The 22,035-nt window shown below is 43.1% G+C and overlaps 1 protein-coding gene across 1 annotated transcript in view; it reads right to left on the reverse strand.

Annotated features, from left to right (window-relative positions):
- syne2b (spectrin repeat containing, nuclear envelope 2b) overlaps positions 1 to 22,035 on the reverse strand; it is a 154,436-nt gene that overhangs the window by 115,909 nt on the left and 16,492 nt on the right. The window contains 27 exon segments of the mRNA XM_071201671.1: positions 87 to 242; positions 476 to 1,071; positions 1,493 to 1,783; positions 1,936 to 2,056; positions 2,172 to 2,272; positions 2,357 to 2,438; positions 2,797 to 2,990; positions 3,898 to 4,032; positions 4,716 to 8,669; positions 8,786 to 8,944; positions 9,087 to 9,263; positions 9,393 to 9,494; positions 9,962 to 10,102; positions 11,164 to 11,328; positions 11,788 to 11,987; positions 12,065 to 12,161; positions 12,729 to 12,897; positions 13,219 to 13,331; positions 13,658 to 13,822; positions 14,018 to 14,155; positions 14,454 to 14,567; positions 16,996 to 17,085; positions 18,173 to 18,273; positions 19,929 to 20,128; positions 20,955 to 21,157; positions 21,561 to 21,653; positions 21,928 to 22,005. Of these exon segments, the coding sequence (XP_071057772.1) occupies positions 87 to 242; positions 476 to 1,071; positions 1,493 to 1,783; positions 1,936 to 2,056; positions 2,172 to 2,272; positions 2,357 to 2,438; positions 2,797 to 2,990; positions 3,898 to 4,032; positions 4,716 to 8,669; positions 8,786 to 8,944; positions 9,087 to 9,263; positions 9,393 to 9,494; positions 9,962 to 10,102; positions 11,164 to 11,328; positions 11,788 to 11,987; positions 12,065 to 12,161; positions 12,729 to 12,897; positions 13,219 to 13,331; positions 13,658 to 13,822; positions 14,018 to 14,155; positions 14,454 to 14,567; positions 16,996 to 17,085; positions 18,173 to 18,273; positions 19,929 to 20,128; positions 20,955 to 21,157; positions 21,561 to 21,653; positions 21,928 to 22,005 (8,135 nt within the window).

The raw sequence follows: 22,035 nt of genomic DNA on the forward strand, positions 1-22,035 counted from the left end.
TCAGAGAAGGAACATCACCGAGTGGATTTTAGGTGATGTCACACTTGCTGTATTGAGCTGAATGTGCTTCTCCTGCCTTAACCGACCTGTCTTTAAATGCTCTCTGAGTATCCTTCCACTGAGTGTCCAGCTCCTGAAGGAGTTCCTCTCCTCCTCCCTGTTGATCTTGAAGTTCATGGAGGTTCTGTAGCTCTGCTTGCACAGCCTGCACCTGACTCTCCAGATCCGACAGGGCCCGAAGCCTGGTAAATACCGGATTATTAACGAGAGATATTTTAGGGAGACAGGCTTTTAATTCTTTAAGTAAATGTCAAAATGCTACTTTTCTTATATTAAGAAACATCTTTTTTGTGTGCGCAGTATACAAACCATCATTCAAAATGCAATTCCCACTCAAAACACATTTGAAGCCCTGTAAAACACTGAAATAAGCTTTAGTGAAAAACACTAAAGAATAAGGATGATTGACACACACCTGTGTTGCACAGCCGGCATGGTGGGCTCCTTCAGGCCATGTGCTTCAATGGTTTCCTGTAGTTTCCTCAGATCCCCCAGCAGTGTCCTCTTCCTCAGGCCTAGCGATCTGCTCTGTGTCTCCTTCTGCAGCCCTTTCTGCTGGCTGGCAAGGCCACAGTCAGCCTCCTCCAGCCTCCTGACCAGAGCGGTCACCATGTCCAGGCAGGAGGCTGGGGCACCGTCCCTGGTGACCGTTAGCCTGGCCCCCTGTAGGAGCGCGTCCAGCTGAGGCGCCTTCTCTTTCAGACTGTCCACGCTCTGCCGGATCAGAGCCAGCTTGGAGCGACAGTCCTGCAGGATCACAGTGTCACTGCAGGGGGCGCCTTGGACTCCAGAGATGTCTTCGTCCACAGTACGCAGAGACATGAGGAAGCGGTCAAGGGCGCGGGCGGCGGCTTCGCTCTTCCGGACCTGCTGACGAAGCTGATCCAGGCTGCTTCTGTGAGTCTCCACCTCCCGGGACAAAGGGAAGCAGTCTCTGGGGTCCAGATCGCTGGACTCAGGGTCCAGGCGGGACAGCTGGTCCAGCTCGCTCTGGATGTTGTCATCCAGTTCCTGTGAGAAAAAGAAACAACGTGCAGGTGAGATATGGTTTTACTCTGCACATAGTTGTATGCACTCCATGATCTTTTTACATTTCAGTTTAACCTCTTAGTAACAAGCAACATCTCTAAAATAACATGCCTTTTGTTTTAAAGAGGGATCAGGCATGAAGTAATGACCAACTGATTATTTTTTTATAGTTTTGTCTGTAAAACATCAGAGTTTTATATTTAATTGTATTCACTTTTTGCTGAGTTTTTTTTTTACTGTATCTTTTCTATTAGTTCAGATAGCTATCACCGTTTTTGTATATTCCTCTTGTAAATCATGCTCTCATAGAGGACTCATTATGAACCACATGTACTATTGTAGGCATAACTTTGTGTCACACTGACAAAGAAGGCAAATAAAGTAGTATTCACGGCAGACAGACCTTGATGTCTTTGAGTATGTTGCTGTTGGCCGGTGTGAAGACGGTGATGTCTTTGGGCTGCCTCAGGTAGCGGTCCAGGCGGTCGGTGAAGTCCACCATGTGGTTCTCTGTGGAGTCGATCTGCCTGAGGGCGGCGCCCAGCGAGCTGCCCCTCCGCTGGAGTTTGGACTGTTGTCCGCGCCACTGATCCTGCAGCCCTGCCTTCTGCTGCTCCAGACCAGAGTTGCCGCTCAACTGGGAACACTGGTTTGCAAACTCAGACCACAGAGACTCTGTCTCCTGCCTCAAGAACTGGGAAGGAGCAGGACAACTCAAGATTACTGCCATGTTTTGGGGAATCATTTAGTTAGTTAGTAAATACACCACAAAAACTACAGACACTGAAACAATGGTCAATAATGAGATAATATGAACATCTGTTTCTGCACACATTTGATCTGTACCTGTATTTCCTGGAGCCGCGTATGCAGGCCTTTCAGAGATACGGAGTCAGAGGGGACATCCTTGATGCTCTGCTCAATTTTGGCCAGCTGGGCTTGCAAAGACCTCTTGCAATTCTCATATCTGGAGATTTTACAAGTTAAAAACAGGAAAACAAGTTAAACATGGAATATAATGACCTCCTGTACGTATGTTCTGGTAGCATATCAAATCCTAGACTTTGCTAAAGTCAGTTTACCTTTCTAAAGCCTCCTTTTTGCTGACTTCTTCCTCTACAGATGCCTGCTTTTCCACCTCCCTCTTCTCAAGACCGACTGTCTTCATTGTAACTTGAGAGACCTGAAAAAAAAAAAATGGCATGATTTAAGTTTAAACCTCTGCAGGGTTCAAAAAGGGAGTAGTTTGAATTGGAGTGAGTCAAACCTCAGCTGAGACCTGAGGTTTGTCACTGGGTCTTGTAGGCTCCTTCTGTGTGGTCACATCGTCACTGAAGGCAACAGGAATCCTGAGAAAACGGAAATGATAAGAAGGAGAAAAGGATAATCATTTCCATTGTGTTACCCTTTAACGTTCCATCTGAACTGCAAAGAGAGTGTCTATTCTAAAACATCCAAATATGTCTTTGGATAGTGTGCCTAAAGACATGTGAAGGACCGCGTGATCCACAAATCATCTAACTCATGATCATCATCTCCAAACATCATTAACATCATTAACATTAAGAGGCATTTCAAATGTATATCCAGACTTGTTACAAGACAAGTTAAAAAAATAATTAAAAGAAGGTATATTTATATTCAGATTTAGTAATTAAATACATTACTTGCTCATTGTCTGCTCTTTATCACTTAATGATATCTCACCTAGAATCAGGGAGGGATGAGTCTTGGTCTGCACTGAACTGTCTCTGGATATCAGCCAGCCTTGTCTCGCACTCCCTCAGCTGAGTCTGGGCCAGGCGGTGAGCGTCCTCGGGGCTCAGGGTGTCACACAGCTCCTTCAAGGCCTCCAGGTGCTGCCCTGCTTGGGCAAAGCTGCCCTCCGCTGAGAAACAGGCCTGGTGCATAAACAGGCATGGTCGTGAGTCGTTTTGAAACCAGACGATACTTAAGAATATCAAGTATATCTCAAGATCAGTTTACACAGGTTAACAGACATACTGCAACACACACACACAGAGGCACCACCCAGTCGACTGCAGCCCACAGATGTATTGCTAAAAAAGGTGCTGTTTTCATCTTTTGTCATTTATTCAATATTATTAGTATAAAATATAACTGTTGTGTTTGTTTTAAAGTCCACATAGGTACAATGAAATCAAGATAGAAAAACTGGCTTTATGGTTCTGTAAACACACTTGACAAAAACAGCACTCTCTTTTTGAGCAACCAGAATAAAGTATTGCAATTACCAAGTCCCATTGAAAGAGTTTCCATGAAGGCATAAAAGAAGACAGAGTGAAAGTTAAGCAGAGAAAGAAAACTTGCTGAAAACCCATCCATCAAAGCCGAGAGTATAGCTCTAGTTATTTAGCTACCTGCGCTTGGTTTTCTAAGGGGGAGCTTAAGTGCATCTCACACTGCAAGGCGGCTTTGTTAAACTCTTTCCTTGTTACTTCAAAACGTAATTGTTGCAAAAAGCCTGAGATATCAGCTCTCACAGTCTGGGAATAAATAAATTGCATAAAAGAGAAAAACATGACATGTTAGAACATAGTCTTCAATAAAAGGTTTATTATATGAATGTTTTATATGCAAGCAAATGAACAATTTTCTGACATTCATTCGTAAAACGGACATCAGCAAAACTTTTGCTACAGTTTTACTACATTTGTCCTTGACATGCACAAGCAATTATCCGTGAAACTCAAAGAAAACAACAATTAAAACTTGTAAATGTGAACATTTACAAGTCATGAAGGTCCCAGAAATCTATATCTCCAACAGTTAGTGAGTGTGTCCTACCTCCCACTGTGTTCTGATCGACTGGGTGAAAAACTCCATGTCTCTGAGCTGTGGCGGTGTACAAAAGGCCTCCATGCCCTTTGCTGCTCTCAGGAACTCTTCCAGCAACTCTGGGTCCAGGGTCTTTAGAGTCTCCTGAGGGGTAAAGCACACATATAATTGCAGACTGGTTCCTTTAAAATGATTGAACCTCATTTTGGTTAAAAGAGAGTTGTTAATTTTGGCACATTATATCTGTAATATCTTCCCGTTAAAGATTAAGACAGCACCCATTTTGTATCTATTCTGCTCCTCCTGGGTGGGGCCAATGACCTCTTATAACATGAACACTTTGCAGATTAAAGGTCTTTCATACAGAATTGAGAGCTACTATGACGTTGGGATTGCCTCGACACAGCTCTCAAAATGGCGATGGCATAGCTGGCGGCTATCAGTGAACTGTGCTAACAGTGCAAACAATGAAAATAGTGCAGACGGATCTAACAATTTGCCGTTTTGTGTAACAGGAGGTATGACGTGAAAAATTGGGAAAGAATGGCGTGATGGGACGGCATCATCAGCGATTACCGCCGTATAGTTGAGAGCCGCAGCCATTAGCTAGTTAGGCAGAATCGCATGGGAACCTATCGGGACTCAGATCCACGTACATGCATGAGGATGTGGGTGTGATTGAACCGACTTCACACTTCTTATACTTAGCATGAATAGAGCCTCTACAGGCGGTGGTCACTTTTACATGTTTTATTGTGCCCTAAAATGTACCAATTAAAAGTTGTACTTTGATTATTCTATTGCAATATATAAATTATTGCATTTACCTCTTTCACTGATGCTTGCTCGGCCGATAAACACTTGTCTCTAAAAACGTTGATGGTTTCCAGGATGTGTTCCTGCAGACAGTGCTTTGCTTCCTCAAATCCGTTTCTGGCCAATGCCTGGGCCTTAGCGTAAGCCTCCGTGTAGGCCTGGGGAGGTGCCTGGGCCAGGGCGGGAGGTTTAATGAACAGGTCTGGTGACTCCGGCATGGACTCAGGCCGAACATTGACCTGGGAGAGGAGAATAGTTTGCGGCTGTTGAGGTCTGGGTTGCGAAGGAGACTGAGTTGCAGGTTTTGACTGTGGAAGGGGTTGGGTCAGAGGTCTGGCCTGTGGGGGTGATTGGGCCTTAGATTGTGGTCCAGCTTGGGACTTGGGTAGTGGGGGTGAATGAGCTTGAAATTGAAGCTGTGGTGGAAATTGTTCCTGGGTTTTGGGTTGTTGAAATGATTGGGCTTTAGGTTGGGTTGGTGACTGAGCTTCAGATTGTGTTGCTGTTTGGGCCTTTGGTGATGATTCAGATTTGGGTTGTATTGTTGACTGAACCTTGGGTTGAGTTGCTGATTGAGCTTTATGTAGTGGTGCTGTTTGGGCCTGTGGTTTTGGCTGTGGTGGTGTTTCGGACTTGATTGATGACCGATCCATGGATTGAGGTGGTAACTGGGACACAGGAAGGGGTTGTGGCAGTGGTTCAGCCTTGGGTTTGGTTGGTGACTGAACCTTGGGTTGAGTTGCTGATTGAGCTTTATGTAGTGGTGCTGTTTGGGCCTGTGGTTTTGGCTGTGGTGGTGTTTCGGACTTGATTGGTGACCGATCCATGGATTGAGGTGGTAACTGGGACACAGGAAGGGGTTGTGGCAGTGGTTCAGCCTTGGGTTTGGTTGGTGACTGAACCTTAGGTTGAGTTGCTGATTGAACATCTGGATATGGTGCTAATGGGGCCAAAGGTTTGGACTGTTGAGATGATTCACCCTTTGGTTGAGTTGGAATCTTCTGCTGTGATTGGAGCTGGGCCTGATGTCTGGGCTGTGGAGGTGGCTGCTGAGTCTGGGCCTGGGGCTTTGCTTGTAATAATGGCTGTCGCTGGATGTTTGTTTGGGACTGGGCCTGCAGCTGGGGTTTAAGCTGTGGATGAGCTTGATGTTGTGGTTGTGATAGGGGAGGTGTCTGAGCTTGCATCTGAGGCTGAGGGTTAAGCTGAGTTTGACGCTGAACCTGTGAATATTGCTGAGTTTGAGGCTGGGGATAAGGCTGAGGATAAGGAACTGGATAAGGCGGAATTTGAGGCGATGCCTGAACCCAAGTCTGGTGTTGTTGCATGGCAGTCTGGGGACTCACCTGGGGTTGGGATTGAGGCCAGTGTTGTGGCTGTGTTTGCATATGAGGAGCATATGATGGCCCCATGTGAGAAAACCCAATGGACACAGCCTGAGGTCCCTGCTGTGGTCCAGGTTGGGGCCACTGCGGTAGAGCCTGAATTGTTGGATAAGCCTGAGACTGTGGAATTTGACCCATTTGTGGAGGATATGGCGGGGATATTGGATGCCTCTGCTGGGTATTGGGTTGGTTTTGTGGCTCTAGTTTGGATGTCCACTGCTGGGAAGGAGACTGAGCCTGGGGGTAAGCTGGGATGTAAGAAGGAGGTTGTGCTGTTGCCTGTGGATACTGGGCACACATTGGGGATGAGACTCTAGCTTGGGTCCAAGCGTGGATTTTCCCCTGGGACATGTGGACTTGGTGCTGGACCTCTGGCTGAGCATGTGTGGGATACGGAGGCATAGGCTGAGAACGACCCTGAGTCTGGCCTAGAGGTAGAGGTTGAGCTTGGGCTTGATGTTGAGTTGGAGAATGGACATGACCTGGCCTGGCCATTGGTTGAGGATGGACCTGAATCTGTGCTGTCGACTGAGACTGGGTCTTTGGCTGAGGATAAGTTTGAATATGGACCATGGACTGAGCATGGGCCTGAGACGGGGGCATTGCCTGAGGATGGATTTTAGGCTGGGGCATTGCCTGAGGCTGTGTTGGGGACTGGGGCATGGACTGAGGATGGATTTGAGGCAGGGGCATTGACTGAGGATGGATTTGAGGCAGGGGCATTGACTGAGGATGGATTTGAGGCTGGGGCATTGACTGTGGATGGATTTGAGGCTGGGGCATTGACTGAGGATGGATTTGAGGCTGGGGCATTGACTGATGATATGTTGTGGACTGGGGCATTGACTGAGGATGTGTTGGGGACTGGGGCATTGACTGAGGCTGGGGCATTGACTGAGGATGGATGTGAGGCTGGGGCATTGACTGAGGATGGATGTAAGGCTGGGGCATTGACTGAGGATATGTTGGGAACTGGGCCATAGACTGGGAATGGGTTTGAGTTTGTGATGGTGTTGGTGGTTTAGGTGAGGGTGTCCTTACAGGAGCCCACGACTGTGAATGACTGCGAAGCTGAATGTGGGATGGTACAGGATGCTGAATTTGGCCTTGCAGGGGGGCTTGCATAGGGGAAGAAGGTCTGACTTGAGCTAGTGCCTGTACCTGAGCGACAGTCGGGCCATGAGCTACACCTTGTGGCTGCAGGGACATCTGAGATACAGCTGAGGCATATGTTTGGGACTGAGTCTGAACCTGTGTCAATGACTGTGTCTTTATGAGACCATGGGACTGTAGCAGACCTTGTGTCTGTGACTGACCTTGGCTCACTTTGGTTTCAGACATGGTCCGCAGTTGTTGCTCACTGTCTGTGGTGCTGTGGGAAACACTTGTGGACTGCACTTGCAATTGGACCACTGGCTGGGATTTAGACTGAACCATAGTTTTGGTTTGTGACTGAATTTGGGCTTTTCCTTGAGGGTGAGGCTGAACCATAGCAACAGACTGGGATTTAGCCTTGGAGTCTGAATCTGGTTGAGCCTGTCCTACAATAGGCTGTGGTTGCTTGTCCTGTTGTTGTTGTTGTTGTTGTTGTTGTTGTTGTTGTTGTTGTTGTTGTTGTTGTTGCAGCAACAATAGTTCCTGTTGCTGTTTTTCCAATTGTTGTTGTTGTGGTTGTTGTTGCTCTTGACTTTGCGTTTTTTGTTGTTGCCTCTGTTCAACATTTTGAGGGTGCCGTGGTGGTTTTTGTTGGTGTTCTTGCTGTTGTGACTGCTTAGTATCCTTTGCATTTCCCTCAGGCTGGGACCTTGGAGTTACTGTTTGCTGTGAAACAACCTGAACGGTTCTTGCTGTTTCCTGGTCTGACTGAGGCTGAGTCTGTCTTGGTGCAGTTGTTTCCTGAGTTGAATCCGGTTGTGGCGTTGTATGCTCTCCTGAGGCTGGCTTCTGAAGCCAAGGCCGATTCTTCAAGGCCTGGGTTTTCCTGCTTTTAAGCTCCTGGTAGCTTGGAGGAGGTTTCTTTGAAGGTGCTTGCTGAAATGAAGTCTGATCGTGGGGATCTGGTGTTTGTCTGTCTATTACCACTTCCACCTGCTGCTCCACATGTGGTTGTGTTTGCTTCGGCTGTTGTAGTTGTGGTTGTGTTTGCATCGGCTCTTGCTGTTGCACTTCTTGTTGTTGCTGTTGCTGCTGCATTAGCTGTTGCTGCTGTATCGATCCATGTTCCAGAGTCTGCTGCTGCTGCTTTTGTAAAGTTTTCTCCGTCCAGGCCTGATGCTGGACTTCTGGTGGTGACTTTGTCCTGGTCTGCATCACAGCTTCTGCGTAGCTATATGGCAATGGAGGAGAAGTCACCTTTGTTTCTCTGTATTCCTGCACCACTATCTTTGGCACAAAGGTTCCATGACTCTGAACTAACTCTTTCTCAGGCTGTTTGGTTGGCCATGAGACTGATTCTGACTGTCTCAGATGTTGAGGCTTTTCTTTAGCCTGTTTAAATACTTTTGATGGAGGAGACCCTTCTGGAGGGCTTCTGCTTCTGTCTCGTCTGGCTCCCAGGCTGCTCAGCATACCTACAGCTTCCTGGAATTCAAACCACAAACACATTATAAAAACTGCCCCTGTCTTTCTCTTTTCCTAAGTACATATCATACACAACTCAATGGCTTGCTCAGGTAATTTACACAAAGAAAACTGGCCTGTGACTGTGTAACAGCGGCTCGCACTCGGTCCTGCATGGCGGAGGCATGGAGGTACTGCATGGGAGAGTTCTTCTGACTAGTCATCACCATCATCTGCAGGTCCTGCTCCTCTGTGACCACCTGACCCTCCAGCTGCAGACCACGGGATATCAGAACCTGAGGGAAAAAATGGAGTTGAACACAATCAGCGTTTCCTCAAATTCCACATCAGGGTTTCTTTATGAGAAAAAGTCCTGGGAGGATACAACTAATTTGAATTGATAGCATAACAACATTAATACACAGGGGATCATCTTACACTGGCTCGTGGGTTCTGGCCCCGCTGAGGTTGTCGCTCTGCGGCCCTCAGCAGCTGGTAGAGCTCCCGAGCCTCAGACTCCCAATGCAGGAGTTCAGCCAGGCGACTGTCCAGCCCTGACACACTGTGCTGCAGCTCTGCACACACCTGTTCTGCCTCAAACAAGGTCTGCATCACCTGGTGACATTGTAGGAACATATGGTAACATGCTGTATACACTACAACAGGGCATTACAACCTAAAGATGACGTTCTTTATGAACAAAGATGTATGAAGGAAGTATTAAAAGGGTTGAATCATTCATACCTCAGGGATAGCAAACTTCAGTTTCTGTAACTGCCCAGCTGGGCATTCTGGGGAGGGAGCCAGAGCCTCAAGATCCACTTCTTTTATTTTCCTCGTCATGAACTGAAAGAAAGCAAACGGTTAGTTTGAGACAGAAATATGTGGAAATGTATAATTGAGTTCTCAGTGTGTAAAAATAAACCACTCTCTTCTGACAGGCTATTGCCCGCATTCTGAGATCTGTAAATTCTACTTCTGACAAAAATGCTATTACCCATGATAACATTATACTCTGTTGTCAATGTCATTGATTTATTTGATCTCTCCAGAACTAGATCTTAAGGCATCCTTTGAAAAAGAAAAGAGGTCATTATTGAACAAAGCTCTGCTGGACTTGTTGTTTGGTAGGATGTTATTACTAATACTAACTAAATAATGTAATAAAATCAGGTTATCGGCAATATTTAAAGTGGTATAATACCTTAAGAGGTATATAGCTACGTGGTGAGCGCAATATTTTTGACATCAGTTAATAGTTAAGACTCTACTTCATCCTGCCAAGGTGCAATTCAACCATCCACGAAACCTACCTGTATTCTTTTTCTGTAGGTGCGTAAGGGGCCTGCCATTGTCTCCAGAGGCTCCTTGAGAAGGAGAGTGGCCTCTCTGATCAGAGGTTGGAGGTCCTGTGGCCTAGCCTGAACATCATCAGTGGGTTCAGCCACGCTGTCCTGGAAAAAGTAGAGGTAGCGCTATTGAATATCAGCTAGATTACAAGACAAAAACAATAAAGCGTACACATTTTGACTACTGTTTTAACCAAATAAGTCAATTGAAATCATGTTAAGACATTTCAATGTTTATTTATACATCCCAATATCACAAATGTTACATTTGTCTCAGTGGACTTCACAGTTTGTACATAAACAGTATGACAATACCACACCCTCTGTCCTTAGACACTCACAACGTACAAGGACACATTTCCAAAGAAGGACAAATCCCAGGGTTTAAAGGAGAACATGGGAGAAACCTCAGGGAGAGCAACAGAGGAGGGATCCCTCTCCCAGGACGGACAGACGTGCGATAGATGCCGTGTGTAAATCAAAAAGATAATACATTTTACAGTGTAGGTAGACCAAATGTTTGGAAATGCATGTGTCTGTAATAAGAAGATGAATCCACGAGGATGTCAACAATCCTGTGGGAGCCCTCAGGGAAGTAGTATGATGAGTCATGCAGGACCACAGTGATATGATATAACAGTTTGATAGAATAATTTCCCTGACTTTACACGCCTCCACACACAAAGAAAAGGTGGAGTACAGCTTCTAACCTTTTAGCCACTCCTTTGTATCACAGCGTGGGAATAATTATAACAAAGGGACAAGTATGGCTTGAATACCAAAGGTGTGAGACATTAATCACCAAAGTCCTTCCAACTTGACAGCAAATAAATAGGGAAGCAACCAGGCCATTATTATAGTAGAAGAGCGCACCTTGCCATGGTAGAGAAATATGTATAGAGGGCAGTATGGTACATGCTTTATCAAAACTATTATCTGCAGTACTTACATGTAAGGGAACTACACTGATTAATAGACAACACATTTGAAATGAAAACGCCCGTTTCAGTCTACCATCGTGCACACATGCCACTCCTTCTTTGATGACAGCCTGCAGTACGATGATATCGAAACAGCTTGGCACCACAATGTGACCAAAACAAAGGCACAGATAAAACAGCTATATGGATTCTCACCAACCAGGTTTTTCTTGATCTATCACTTACGAAAGCAGTTCTCTTGAAGAACTCGGCCCATTGCATGTTGAGTCTGCGCAGCTCTTCTGCCAGGCTCCTGCTGGTGTGAGGGTCTGTGGACTCCAGCAGGAAGTTACCCACCTCATTCAGATGGGCCTGTTTGGATCCCCACTCAGCCATTGAATCAGGTGTCACCTTAAAAACATAAATGTACAAATCTTAAATGGTCAGAAGGGAGAACGACCACGATGACAAGAAAACCCAACCTTGTGAAACAATGTGGTTCCTTGGCAAAAAACAAACACTGACTGTGTGACTTTTATTCCAGAGGATTTCAGATATTATTTGCAAATGTAGAATTTTTAAATCAAATATAATATTTTGTTTTTTTCTCATAAATTTGTAAAAAGACAAAAAAAAATGTAAAGGTAACACGAATATCATAACATATCAATGTTTTATTTGTTAATGTAGGACTTAAATGCAATGTTTTTTGAGACATCACTAGCACACTTTTTTTTATTAGACATTTACACAAATATTTCTACAAGTTTCTACAAGCCCAGTTAAAAAAGCAGAAGCTTCTAGCTAGGTTATGAAACATGGTTCTCTTGCCAATGTTAGATGATGTATGGCTTAGTGTATTCAAATGACCTTTGGTCTGGGGCCATGGCTGTGGGATGCAGAGCCCTGCTCCATCCAGGCCTGCAGGGAGCTGAATCCGTCGCTGTAAGAGTCCCAGGCGGACAGGACTCTTCCCATGGTGCTCTTGGCTGTGGTCACCTCTTCCAAAACGATGGCGGTGTCTTCCTCCAGCTGCGTCACCTGCTGACTGACGGTGTAGTAATCTGCAGCTGAGGAGCAGAGAGGACAAGCTGCTAAATGAACTGATCACCTGGGAAAGCTTTAAAAACATCAATAGAAAACTTACCAAGGGCAGATTTGCTAGAATATCTCTCAGAAACCTGCTTCAGTTTATGTCGAGCGGCTTCCAGCAAAGATGGTAGCTCCTGTGTGTTCACCAGATCCTGTTTAGAATAAATAAGTTCATTGCAGCATTGCTTATTACAAAAGTAAAAACAACATATTTCGATGGCAAGGGGAAAAAGAGAGCAAATGCTTTTGTTATTATTAAACCTTTACTACTTGTGGTGCAAAACAATATTGGTTGTAAGTCTGTCTAGCAAGTGGCAAAGTTCATTTTGTCCAGATTTAATCTTTAATTTTATTATTATTATATATGCTGATGTATGACCATATGCTTTGTTGTGACTCAAAAACGGACTTCCAGGGAAAGTTTACAAGCAATTGTAGATTCATTTGATTTAGAATGTTATAATAATGAACCACAAAATGAGAGGAGTATTACGCAGTTGTTGTTATTCAGTAGGCCAGCTTGACACCCACGCAGTCAGGAGGAACAATTGACTGAGATCCAAGTTGTTTTGGGAGGTGCCAGGCAGAGACCCCTAATCTACCTGTATCAAAGATCTTATCATAAGGATATTATCAGAACAAAATGATAATGTGTATAGCGCCCTCGTACTTACCACTCCCGGTAAATACAACTATTATCACATAATAAATCTACTTACATGCCATTCTTGCAGCAACACCCTGACAGCCTCTGGGGAGATGTAAGGTCTCTTCCAAACCCGCAGCTTTGTCCTGATCTGCCCGAGCAGATCCAACGCGGTGTGGCGGTGCTCCCGGTACTCCAGCTTGATTCCGTGGTATTTAGCAGTCACTCTCACACTGGTGAACCTGGGAGAAGTGACACGAGTATGGTTGTGAAAGTCAGCAAGATGAGAAACAAACAACCAACTCCCCGAAGAACCAAATGAAGTAATCATTTGTATAATCAAATGTGTATGACTCTTAGAAGCATACAACAGAAGGATAGCTTGTGTTGCACATTCACTTTCACGCTTAAACAATGCCGTTGATTGTATCCAGATCGTGGCATTAGATGTACTACTAGGTCATTTAGCTTAAGGTAAATGATCAATTCAAGCACTGTCCTTACTGTATACACGATTTCACACTTATACAAACATACATGACATCATGGGAAAGTGCCCTCACCTCCTCTTTAGTTCATCCATCTTGTCACTAGGAACCATCATGTTTGCATACTCATCCAGGTTCTGGAAGGACTGGAAGGTCTTCACTTGTTGCGGCATCTCCTCAAGACAGACCTACAGAGACATTGAGCAAAGAGCAGATTCATATTTAATTATTATACAAAATCACCATAGCTACTCTTAAAACCCCAGAACAGAGAAAAGGCTTATCAAATGTATCCCAAAAATAACTATTCCAGGAGCAAACTAATGTTACAGTTTGTATGCATTTTAGTATTCTCCCTATTAAGAAATAAAGGACATCATGCCGATATTTTTTATAACTTAAATATGGAAAGCCCTGCATGAGGAACCTGAGGTTCACTAGGCAAATGTTATTGTTTTAAAAATGTCACTCCGTAAAGTTGTTTTGTTTAGGCATAGATGCAGTAAATATTCACTTTGAGGATCTCCTGTTTCTCCTTGGCTTCGTCCGCAGCTCGGCCGTGATCCTGCGGGTCGCCCTCATCCTCGTTCAGAGCCTTCTCTGTTTTCAGCATCCAGCGAGCCACCGTGTCCAGGGGGGCCGGGACACTCATGTCCAACTCCACTTTGTATTCACGCAGCTAAATGAGAAATCATGTAGAAAAAGATCTACATAATTACTCATCTGTATAGATGCGATCATACAGCACATGCTACAATAGAGATTATGCCATGTTGCTGGTTAAGATTGACATTTTACGTTAATTTCTATAAACATTAGATTGTTAATGCATATATATATATTTATAAAAATAGGAGATTTGAGTGTGTCTGACCTTTTCAGTGAGGGAGTCCCACGCCTCTCTGAGAGCCCGCTGCTCATCGCTCAGTTTCGGGGTTCGTCTCATGGCTGTCAACAACGGCATGATGGGACGCCGCTGCTCATTGAAGGACACCAGAAAGGTTTGAAAGACCTGAGGAATGGACAGGAGCCGTTAGTTACACTCTGTTATGGTCAACTTAGACGAGAACATTTCATTCAAATAAAATCACATTTCCAGACTTGATCTTAACAGCTGAGGCATTTATGACATTTTGGAAAATATTAGTGTTTGAATGAGCCCTGGTGTGAAAAAAAGACTGACTGCATAATTTTGTTTTATAAAAAATGTCATATTAATATAGCTAGGTGATACGTCAATTTTGCAGTGATAAGAAACCAGGCTTAGTTTCTGTGTTTTAGATTTGAATAGGAATTTGTTGGAGACGTACATGGTATCTTTCTGAGTAGCTCTCTCCCTCGGTGGAGTCCCATCCCTCCAGCAGCTCATCGTAGGCCTGCACCAACCAGCATGTCACTTCCTGTATCTTTTGATCAGTCGTTGCCTGGAAACATGGACAAAAAACGGTCTTTGAATGAAGACTGATGAACAAATTTGGCAAAACACAATCCTATTTTTCACAACCAAATGTAAGTCATGATCAGTGAGATTTATTTAGCTTTAGATATGTATAGCTTTTTCTCTTATCTGCACATTGAGTTCTAAGTACAGAAGGAACACGATAGCTAAACATAGTCCCAGCAGGTAAAATGAATGAAATGAAATACCCGAGAATTAGCCTTATTTTATATTCTATGGCAGCCAAGAAGAAATGCATTGCAACTGTATGCCCAAACATAGCTCTACACTCAAATGGTGATGAAATAACTGCAGCTTTGTTTTGTTTATTTAAATCCCTTACCAGTGTTAGGAACAGTAACCAATAGAAACAGGATAAGGTCATGATAATAATAATAATTCATGATATTTATATCCCAGTGTTTAAAGACGCTTTACAAGAACATTTGAGAGAAAACCAAAGGTTAAAAGACTAAATAGTGTGAGGAGAAAGATTATGTCTAGTGAATTGCAGGTTTTCATTCATCATGCAATAAAACAAATGATTTAAGCAAAAAGCGTTCCCACAAGGCACCAACAGCAGTCAAACATAATGGCGGCTTGTGTGCCAAAATGTTTTGTGCTGCAAGCAAGCCTGCACACAGCAGAATACCAAGCCCGTACACAAGTTTGATGTGGAAACAAGGTTGTTGTTTTTTCCCTCATTACAACAAGGAAACACATTAACTACAACATGCCACTTCATATTGGGCTGCAAATGCTTATGTTTGAGGCCATGTTGTTCGATATGTTGTAAGGCAATGTCTATGGCATGTATATATTGTATAAGGAAAAGTAAGAATGTGGCATAATGTTTGTTCTTTTCAGTTTTGTGCGTTATATACAGGGCAATAGACACTTGTTTCTCAGGTGTTATTTTTCAGACTGATTCCCAGACTTTAATTAACCACAATGCATCTTGCACAATCAGCCCAGGATTATTCTCTACACTTACTTGCTACCCTTTTCCCTCAACCTATCGTAAGGGAGTGCATGTACATAGACACGTTGTGCCTCTCCACCTCTGTTCCTTACTTCTTACTTGCTACCCCTTTCCTTCAACCTATCCTAAGGGAGTGCATGTACGTATACACGTTAGTTTTGCTGCTATAGGCTTGGACTGTCGGGGGACATCTTACTTCTTCCTTCTGTCTGTCTGTACCAATGTACTCTCATGTTCCGATTAACCCAGCTTCCCCAACATTTATTTTTTGTGTCTATATCTACGCCGGGATCCTGAGTCGAGGCTGATCCTGTTGCTGCGGTCCTGTGTCCTGGATCCTCTATCCTGAGTTCTGGATCTGAGTCCTGGACTTCGAGTCGTGGCTGAACCTGTCTCTGCGGTCCTGCCTGCTCTGCCTGCCTGACTACTTCCCTGATGGCTCCCACAGGATTGTTGACATCCTCGTGGATTAATCTTCTTATTACAGACACATGCATTTCCTAACATTCGGTCTATATGCTGTAAAATGTATTATCTCTTGGATTTACACACGGCATCTATTGCACGTCTGTCCGTCCTGGGAGAGGGATCCCTCCTCTGTTGCTCTCCCTGAGGTTTCTCCCATGTTCCCTTTAAACTGTGGGTTTTCTCCGGAAGTTTTTCCTTGTACGATGTGAGGGTCTAAGGACAGAGGGTCTAAGGACAGAGGGTGTCGTATTGTCATACTGATATTCTGTACACACTGTGAAGTCCACTGAGACAAATGTAACATTTGTGCAATTGGGCTATATAAATAAACATTGATTGATTCTCAAAATGCCACATAAACACCTCTTGGGGCTAAAGTACCAACATACGAAGTAGACTTAAAATCTCAAATATCTAGAGCAGCTACATGAAAACATGCTGATATCTTGTCAGTAATAGGAGCCGACAGGTGGCATGTCCTCTCTGACTGATCGGTCATGAGTTCTGCAGCAGGCGACAGCAGCATATCTCAGTCGAAGGAAGGAATAGCTGCAGCCTGCGAGTGCTTTCTTCACCTCATGGGAGGCAGAGAAACACACCCTCGCTGCAGCTTTCAATTCATTCCCAGAAAACAGGGCTAACTAGTTGGATTCTACATGATCTGTCCTGTTTTAAACCTGGGATGATTCACAGATAATCTACGGTCTTAGTGACTCACTTTTCAATTTAAATGGCTGTAGCAGTTAGTATCCATGTCTGGTGGTATTATTTTCTCTGTTTATCCACATTTCATTATCCCTTTATTGACTCTAAATGTACTGTTAATTACAGAAAATGTATCATCTGAAACCCCCAAAAGGTAACGGCAAATCACATCCCTTAGGAATACCCAATAGGATTTCCCCGGTGAGGATTATGCAGATATTCATTGTGATTTAGTCCATGGTTTTACTTTCAGTTGTACCTGTCGCAGAGGTGAAGCAGAAATAGCAGGAGTGTAGTGAACAGGCAGGTTGACAGGAGAAGGACTTTTAGGAAGATTTAGGTATTGCGTCTAGAAGGAAAAAGGAATAGAAGAGAGAGGAAGAAACAGTAAGAAAAGTATGCCAAGAAAATAAAGACAACCCCCCCAAAGAAAAGATTGTAGAAAGATAATAGCAAGTTGTAAAGACAGTAAAAAAAACAAAGAAACCAATCGTATTAACATCAGACATGTTCATCAGTACTTAACTTATTACAGTTAAAATAAGACTTTACAAATGCGATACTGTTTAGTAAAATGTACTCCGCAAACTGTGATTGATTTCTTTGCAACTTTCAAAAACACTTAAGTCTGATTAAGGAGAAGCTGATCCTTCATTTCTTACACATGTATCTACGGGCACTCAAGGTGACAATCAGTTCAGACTCCTGTGTTTACGAGACTGCTTACAGCACTAGAGTTGACCGAAGCTGCGCAGAAGGGGGTGTGTGGTGCTTTGAAGACAATACTATTATTGTTGTACTGAAAAAAACACTACGTCGTGTTTATATCTTTAGAACCAGTCCAGAATTCAAAGGACTCGTGCTCAACAAGCGGCATTTATCCAGCTTTATACTCGTACTTTGATTTTGTCAACAGCACAACATTATCTGACTCTTGCAAACATAAAAACGAATGTACTTAAACCCTTTAAGTTATCAATTGGTCATGTGCACGTGAAATGATATGTGTAGGTTAAACAATGGCAACAACGAGTTGATACATTAAAGTATGTACACACATCAGTGACTACATCTCAATGTGTAGTTTGGACATGCTTCACATTGATATAGTGTCAACTAAATAATGCTGACTATTATCTAAAAAGATTTAAAGCTAGATTTGACATTATTATAATCTTGATGTCTTAACCTTTACTGACATGCATATCACCAAATCAATGCTTACAGATCAGGAGTGTATTAGTCGAGCTTAGCTGCCTTAATTGTTGACGTTGGCCAGCAGCGCTTACATACCTGAGAACATATTTAACAGCGCCTTTACTGTAACTCTACCTGAGCTGGATGTCAAAATAGAAGCTATTCTGATTTTAAAACTTCCCGCAGTGTTAAATAATGCACTATGATGTTTGTCTAGAAAATAACTTAGTGTTACACACCTGCATTTCTTCCTCTGCCGCTGGCAGGTCTTTGGAGTACTGCAGGAACTGAGCCACGTAGGTCATGATGGACTTCTCATCAGGGTCTCGAACGTCCACATCTGCATCCAAATCACAATCCTCCATGATCAAACTCCCTCTACTTTCAAAAAGCTTACACTAGCGCATTAGCTCGTTAGCTCCTGAGGCAGGTGACGTTTAACACTGGAATCTGAAGAATTGAGGTGCAGCTTCTGCCTATAAAACATCCGGCTGATCAAAGTCTGCTAACTAACAGACAGAGTGAAAATAAGGGAGGAGGGTTTTATAGAAGACACAAGGAAACAAACAGGAGGCGAGTCAGCAGGCTGTCAGATCGACATCCCACTTGCCCTCAGGCTAGCTGGGCATGGCTCTGTCACAAAACTCTTCTACACACACATTCACAAAGATTCACATGGCAACACATGAATTACTGCAACACAGGAAGGGCAAGCGACAAAGCCGATGAATCATTTTGGAGAAGACTAAGAGCTGCATGAACAAAAGACTGGAACAGAGATGCGTTTGAAATGAGTGAATAAAGCACAGTACAGAGGTTAAGTGACTGTGCGTGGTCAGTACATCACAAAGCAAGTTATGGTTATCGTGTTATGAAACTAATGTTCCTGCATTAGCATTCACATGACAAACTGCACAGAAAGCCTCTTGAAATGTACTGCAATTGAAAAAGTTGGGAATGGATTATGAGAGTTTTTTGTTGAGAATCTAAAAAAACATTATCAATAATAATAAAATAAGGCTCACATCGGTTGCCAAGTTTGTTCAAGTGCACATAGCTGTAAATATAAATGTATCTCTGGAAGCATTACAAGCCAGAAGAAATACCAGTGACAGTATGAGCTAATAAATCATCTTAGTGTTTGCAAAACTTCAGTCTCCACGCGCATACATCATATTTACTTAAAGGTCCTCTATTACACTGTTTTTCATCAATATATCACAGGTCTCAGATATATACAAAACATGTCTCTGAAGTGTTTGGCTCCAAACACCAAACAGATCATTGCAGCATTACCCATAATCCCCTCTGTTTCAGCCCTGTTTCCAAAGTGCTGATTCTCTGTCTGTGACTTTAGATGAGAATAAGGAGCCCCTCCCCACGCCCCTCTGAGAGATATCTGGTTAAAAAGAACACAAAGGTGCTCTAGGAGGAGATTCAGGTGATAAGGTGTGGGGGGGGGGGGGGGGGGGTTACCTTGGTTGCTGATTGGCTAATGGTTACACAAGCCAAAAAATTGTTATGACATCATAAAGTGGCCAAAATCTGATCAGCTCATTTTCAGACAGGTTTTTATAGAAATGGATCAGGACCAAAAGAGAGAGAATCTTTTTTCCTGAAACTTTCAGAAGCTCTTTACACAGAGGGGACACGCGTTGATGTAGAAGAGACACGAAAAAGTGGATTTTGCATAATAGGTCCCCTTTAAGGTCATGTAAGCAGGTAAATATAATATTATTTTTTATGTCAAATTATAATTATTTGTTTTACTGTATAACCATTTCCATTTGTGTCCTAACTAAATAACAATTAGGCTACATCCAAAATGCGTCATCTATCATTATTGGCAGTAGTATTCGTCTTCTCGTACTACAAAAATGAGTCTTGTACAATGACAGGAACTATTGTCTGATGGAGTCGAGAGACTTTAGTGCTTATAATATCTTAACATGTTCCCATGATGTTCCCTGAGTGCAGTAGAGCTGAATGACCCACCGTCAGGGTCCAGCAGTCGGGGGATCTTCAGCTCTTTCTCTGCGATGCGGAAGGCCTCCTCCAGGTTCTGCTTGTTGCTCCTGGTTCTGGCTTTGGACAGATCCACCAGGTCGGGCCGCAGAGCGTACTGGATCGCCAGGAACACCACCCCACTCCTCCAGCTGGCTTTGAAGTCCTTCACATTTATTGAACAGCCAGCTCTGAGGGAAAAAGGTTGTCTGTCAGAGGGTCTGTTGCTGCTCGACATATTTACAAATGGTACAGAAGCAAGCCTTTTTTCTACTAACTCGTGGTGCAAATATGTCAGCCTCTGGTGGCCACAAAGAGCATTACCACAACAAATACTTTTTTAAATAATGCTGGAAAACCTTTTTTTAGCTTATCAAACTTTTGTTCTAGCTGTTTTACAGGTAACACACTTTTATTGAAAAACAAAAGAGAGAAAGCTATTTAGAACAGACGTGGAAACGGGATGTAAAGAAACAAAAAATGTCTGGCATTTCTCTTAAGACGTTCATAGATAGGCCTTTTAAGATCAAGTACAGACAAGCTCAAATCTAAATACTAGGATAAAAGATATGAATGCAACGCCCGAAAGCCATTTTCAAAACAATTTTATAGATTTTTTTAAAAGAAAACATTTAGAAATGGCATTAAGTCAGCACAGCGATTTTATAATATCTCATACATCTATAAATAAATGCTGGAACGTGATATGTAACATAAACACTGTTAAAGCCAATGTAGGAAAGTATGTGAACAGATTTTGATAGGCAGTATATGAACGCTTCAAGCCGAGATAAGAAAGCCCTGATTAAGTTTTGGTCTTTATCCCAGAGCTGGCAGTTTCAAAAGTTTGATGGTCATGACGTGTGATGATCCATCAGCCCCTACAGTTAATTAGAGTTTTTTCAAGGCTGTATGAAGTCGATTAATATCAATGTTACCTTGGCTTAAATAAACCCTACTCAGCACATATAAAGGCATATGTGTTCCTTTATAGCATTCAGTTGACTGGGTGCGTACTTGTGGCACTGTTCCCGGACCCAGAGCAGCAGGGCCTTCTTGGCAGAGACCCTGAAGCGCCGGTGCAGTGGCGAGCCTCTGGGAGGAACCGGACTGCTGCTGGTCGAGCGGCTCGACAGCGTGGAGCGCGAGTCAAGACTGACCAGGGACTCCATGGACGACTGACGGGAATTGAACGAGAGGCTGCTGGCCAACTCCTCGATCTGAGAAAAGCACCAACACACCGTTTCTGTTTATTATTTTATGCATGGGACATTTGTAGACATTTAAAAAAGGTGTAAAACAGTAAGAAATACCTTCAAAATGTGACAAAATCAAGAGAAGGGAAATCATTATCTTTTCAGAAACAAAATAAACTTAAAATCATGAAAAATACACAAAAATCCTATGGCTTACACATATCCCGTGTTTCAGGTGTTAAGTCTAAATTAATGTGCTTAATTGGAGTATGTGGATCAAAAGTAGAAACATTTTGTAAAACTAAGGACATCTGCACAAATCTAATAATGATATCCAAAATATATTTAGTATATAAAAAACTAAACAAAGGGAAAAACTCAAAGAAATATTAAGACAACAACAAAAAAGATACAAAATGTAACTCACATGATACTGGAGAATGATCGTCCATATGAGGCCCAGGATAATGGACGGTTTACCATCAATGATGTCAGGAATGTTTATGTTGACTAGTTTGATCTAGGAACAAAACAGAAATGTTTTGCAAACTTCCACAAAGGGTCAATTGATACATACAAAGGCAAGAAATAATTGTAGAAATGTAGTAATCTCATTATTCCTTACAAACAATGCGAGCCACATTTTGACCCGTAACTGTATAACTAGTATGATTTTTATGGGAAAATGTGTTTCCAAAACGCATCATCCTTCTGGTTTTGTTAACAACAACAGTCGAAACATCCCTATATGGTTGATGATTGCATTTGGCTAACAGACTTAGTGCGTCATTTACCGATTTCATCTTCAGAAATAAAAGGGCCTTCTCGATGTTGCTCCTGTGCTGAAACATTCCCCGGCCTCTCTCCCGAATCTGCAAACACAACCAGAGTCGGTCAGTCAG

This window comes from Pseudochaenichthys georgianus, chromosome 22 (assembly GCF_902827115.2).
Source record: "Pseudochaenichthys georgianus chromosome 22, fPseGeo1.2, whole genome shotgun sequence".
Classification (NCBI taxonomy): domain Eukaryota; kingdom Metazoa; phylum Chordata; class Actinopteri; order Perciformes; family Channichthyidae; genus Pseudochaenichthys; species Pseudochaenichthys georgianus.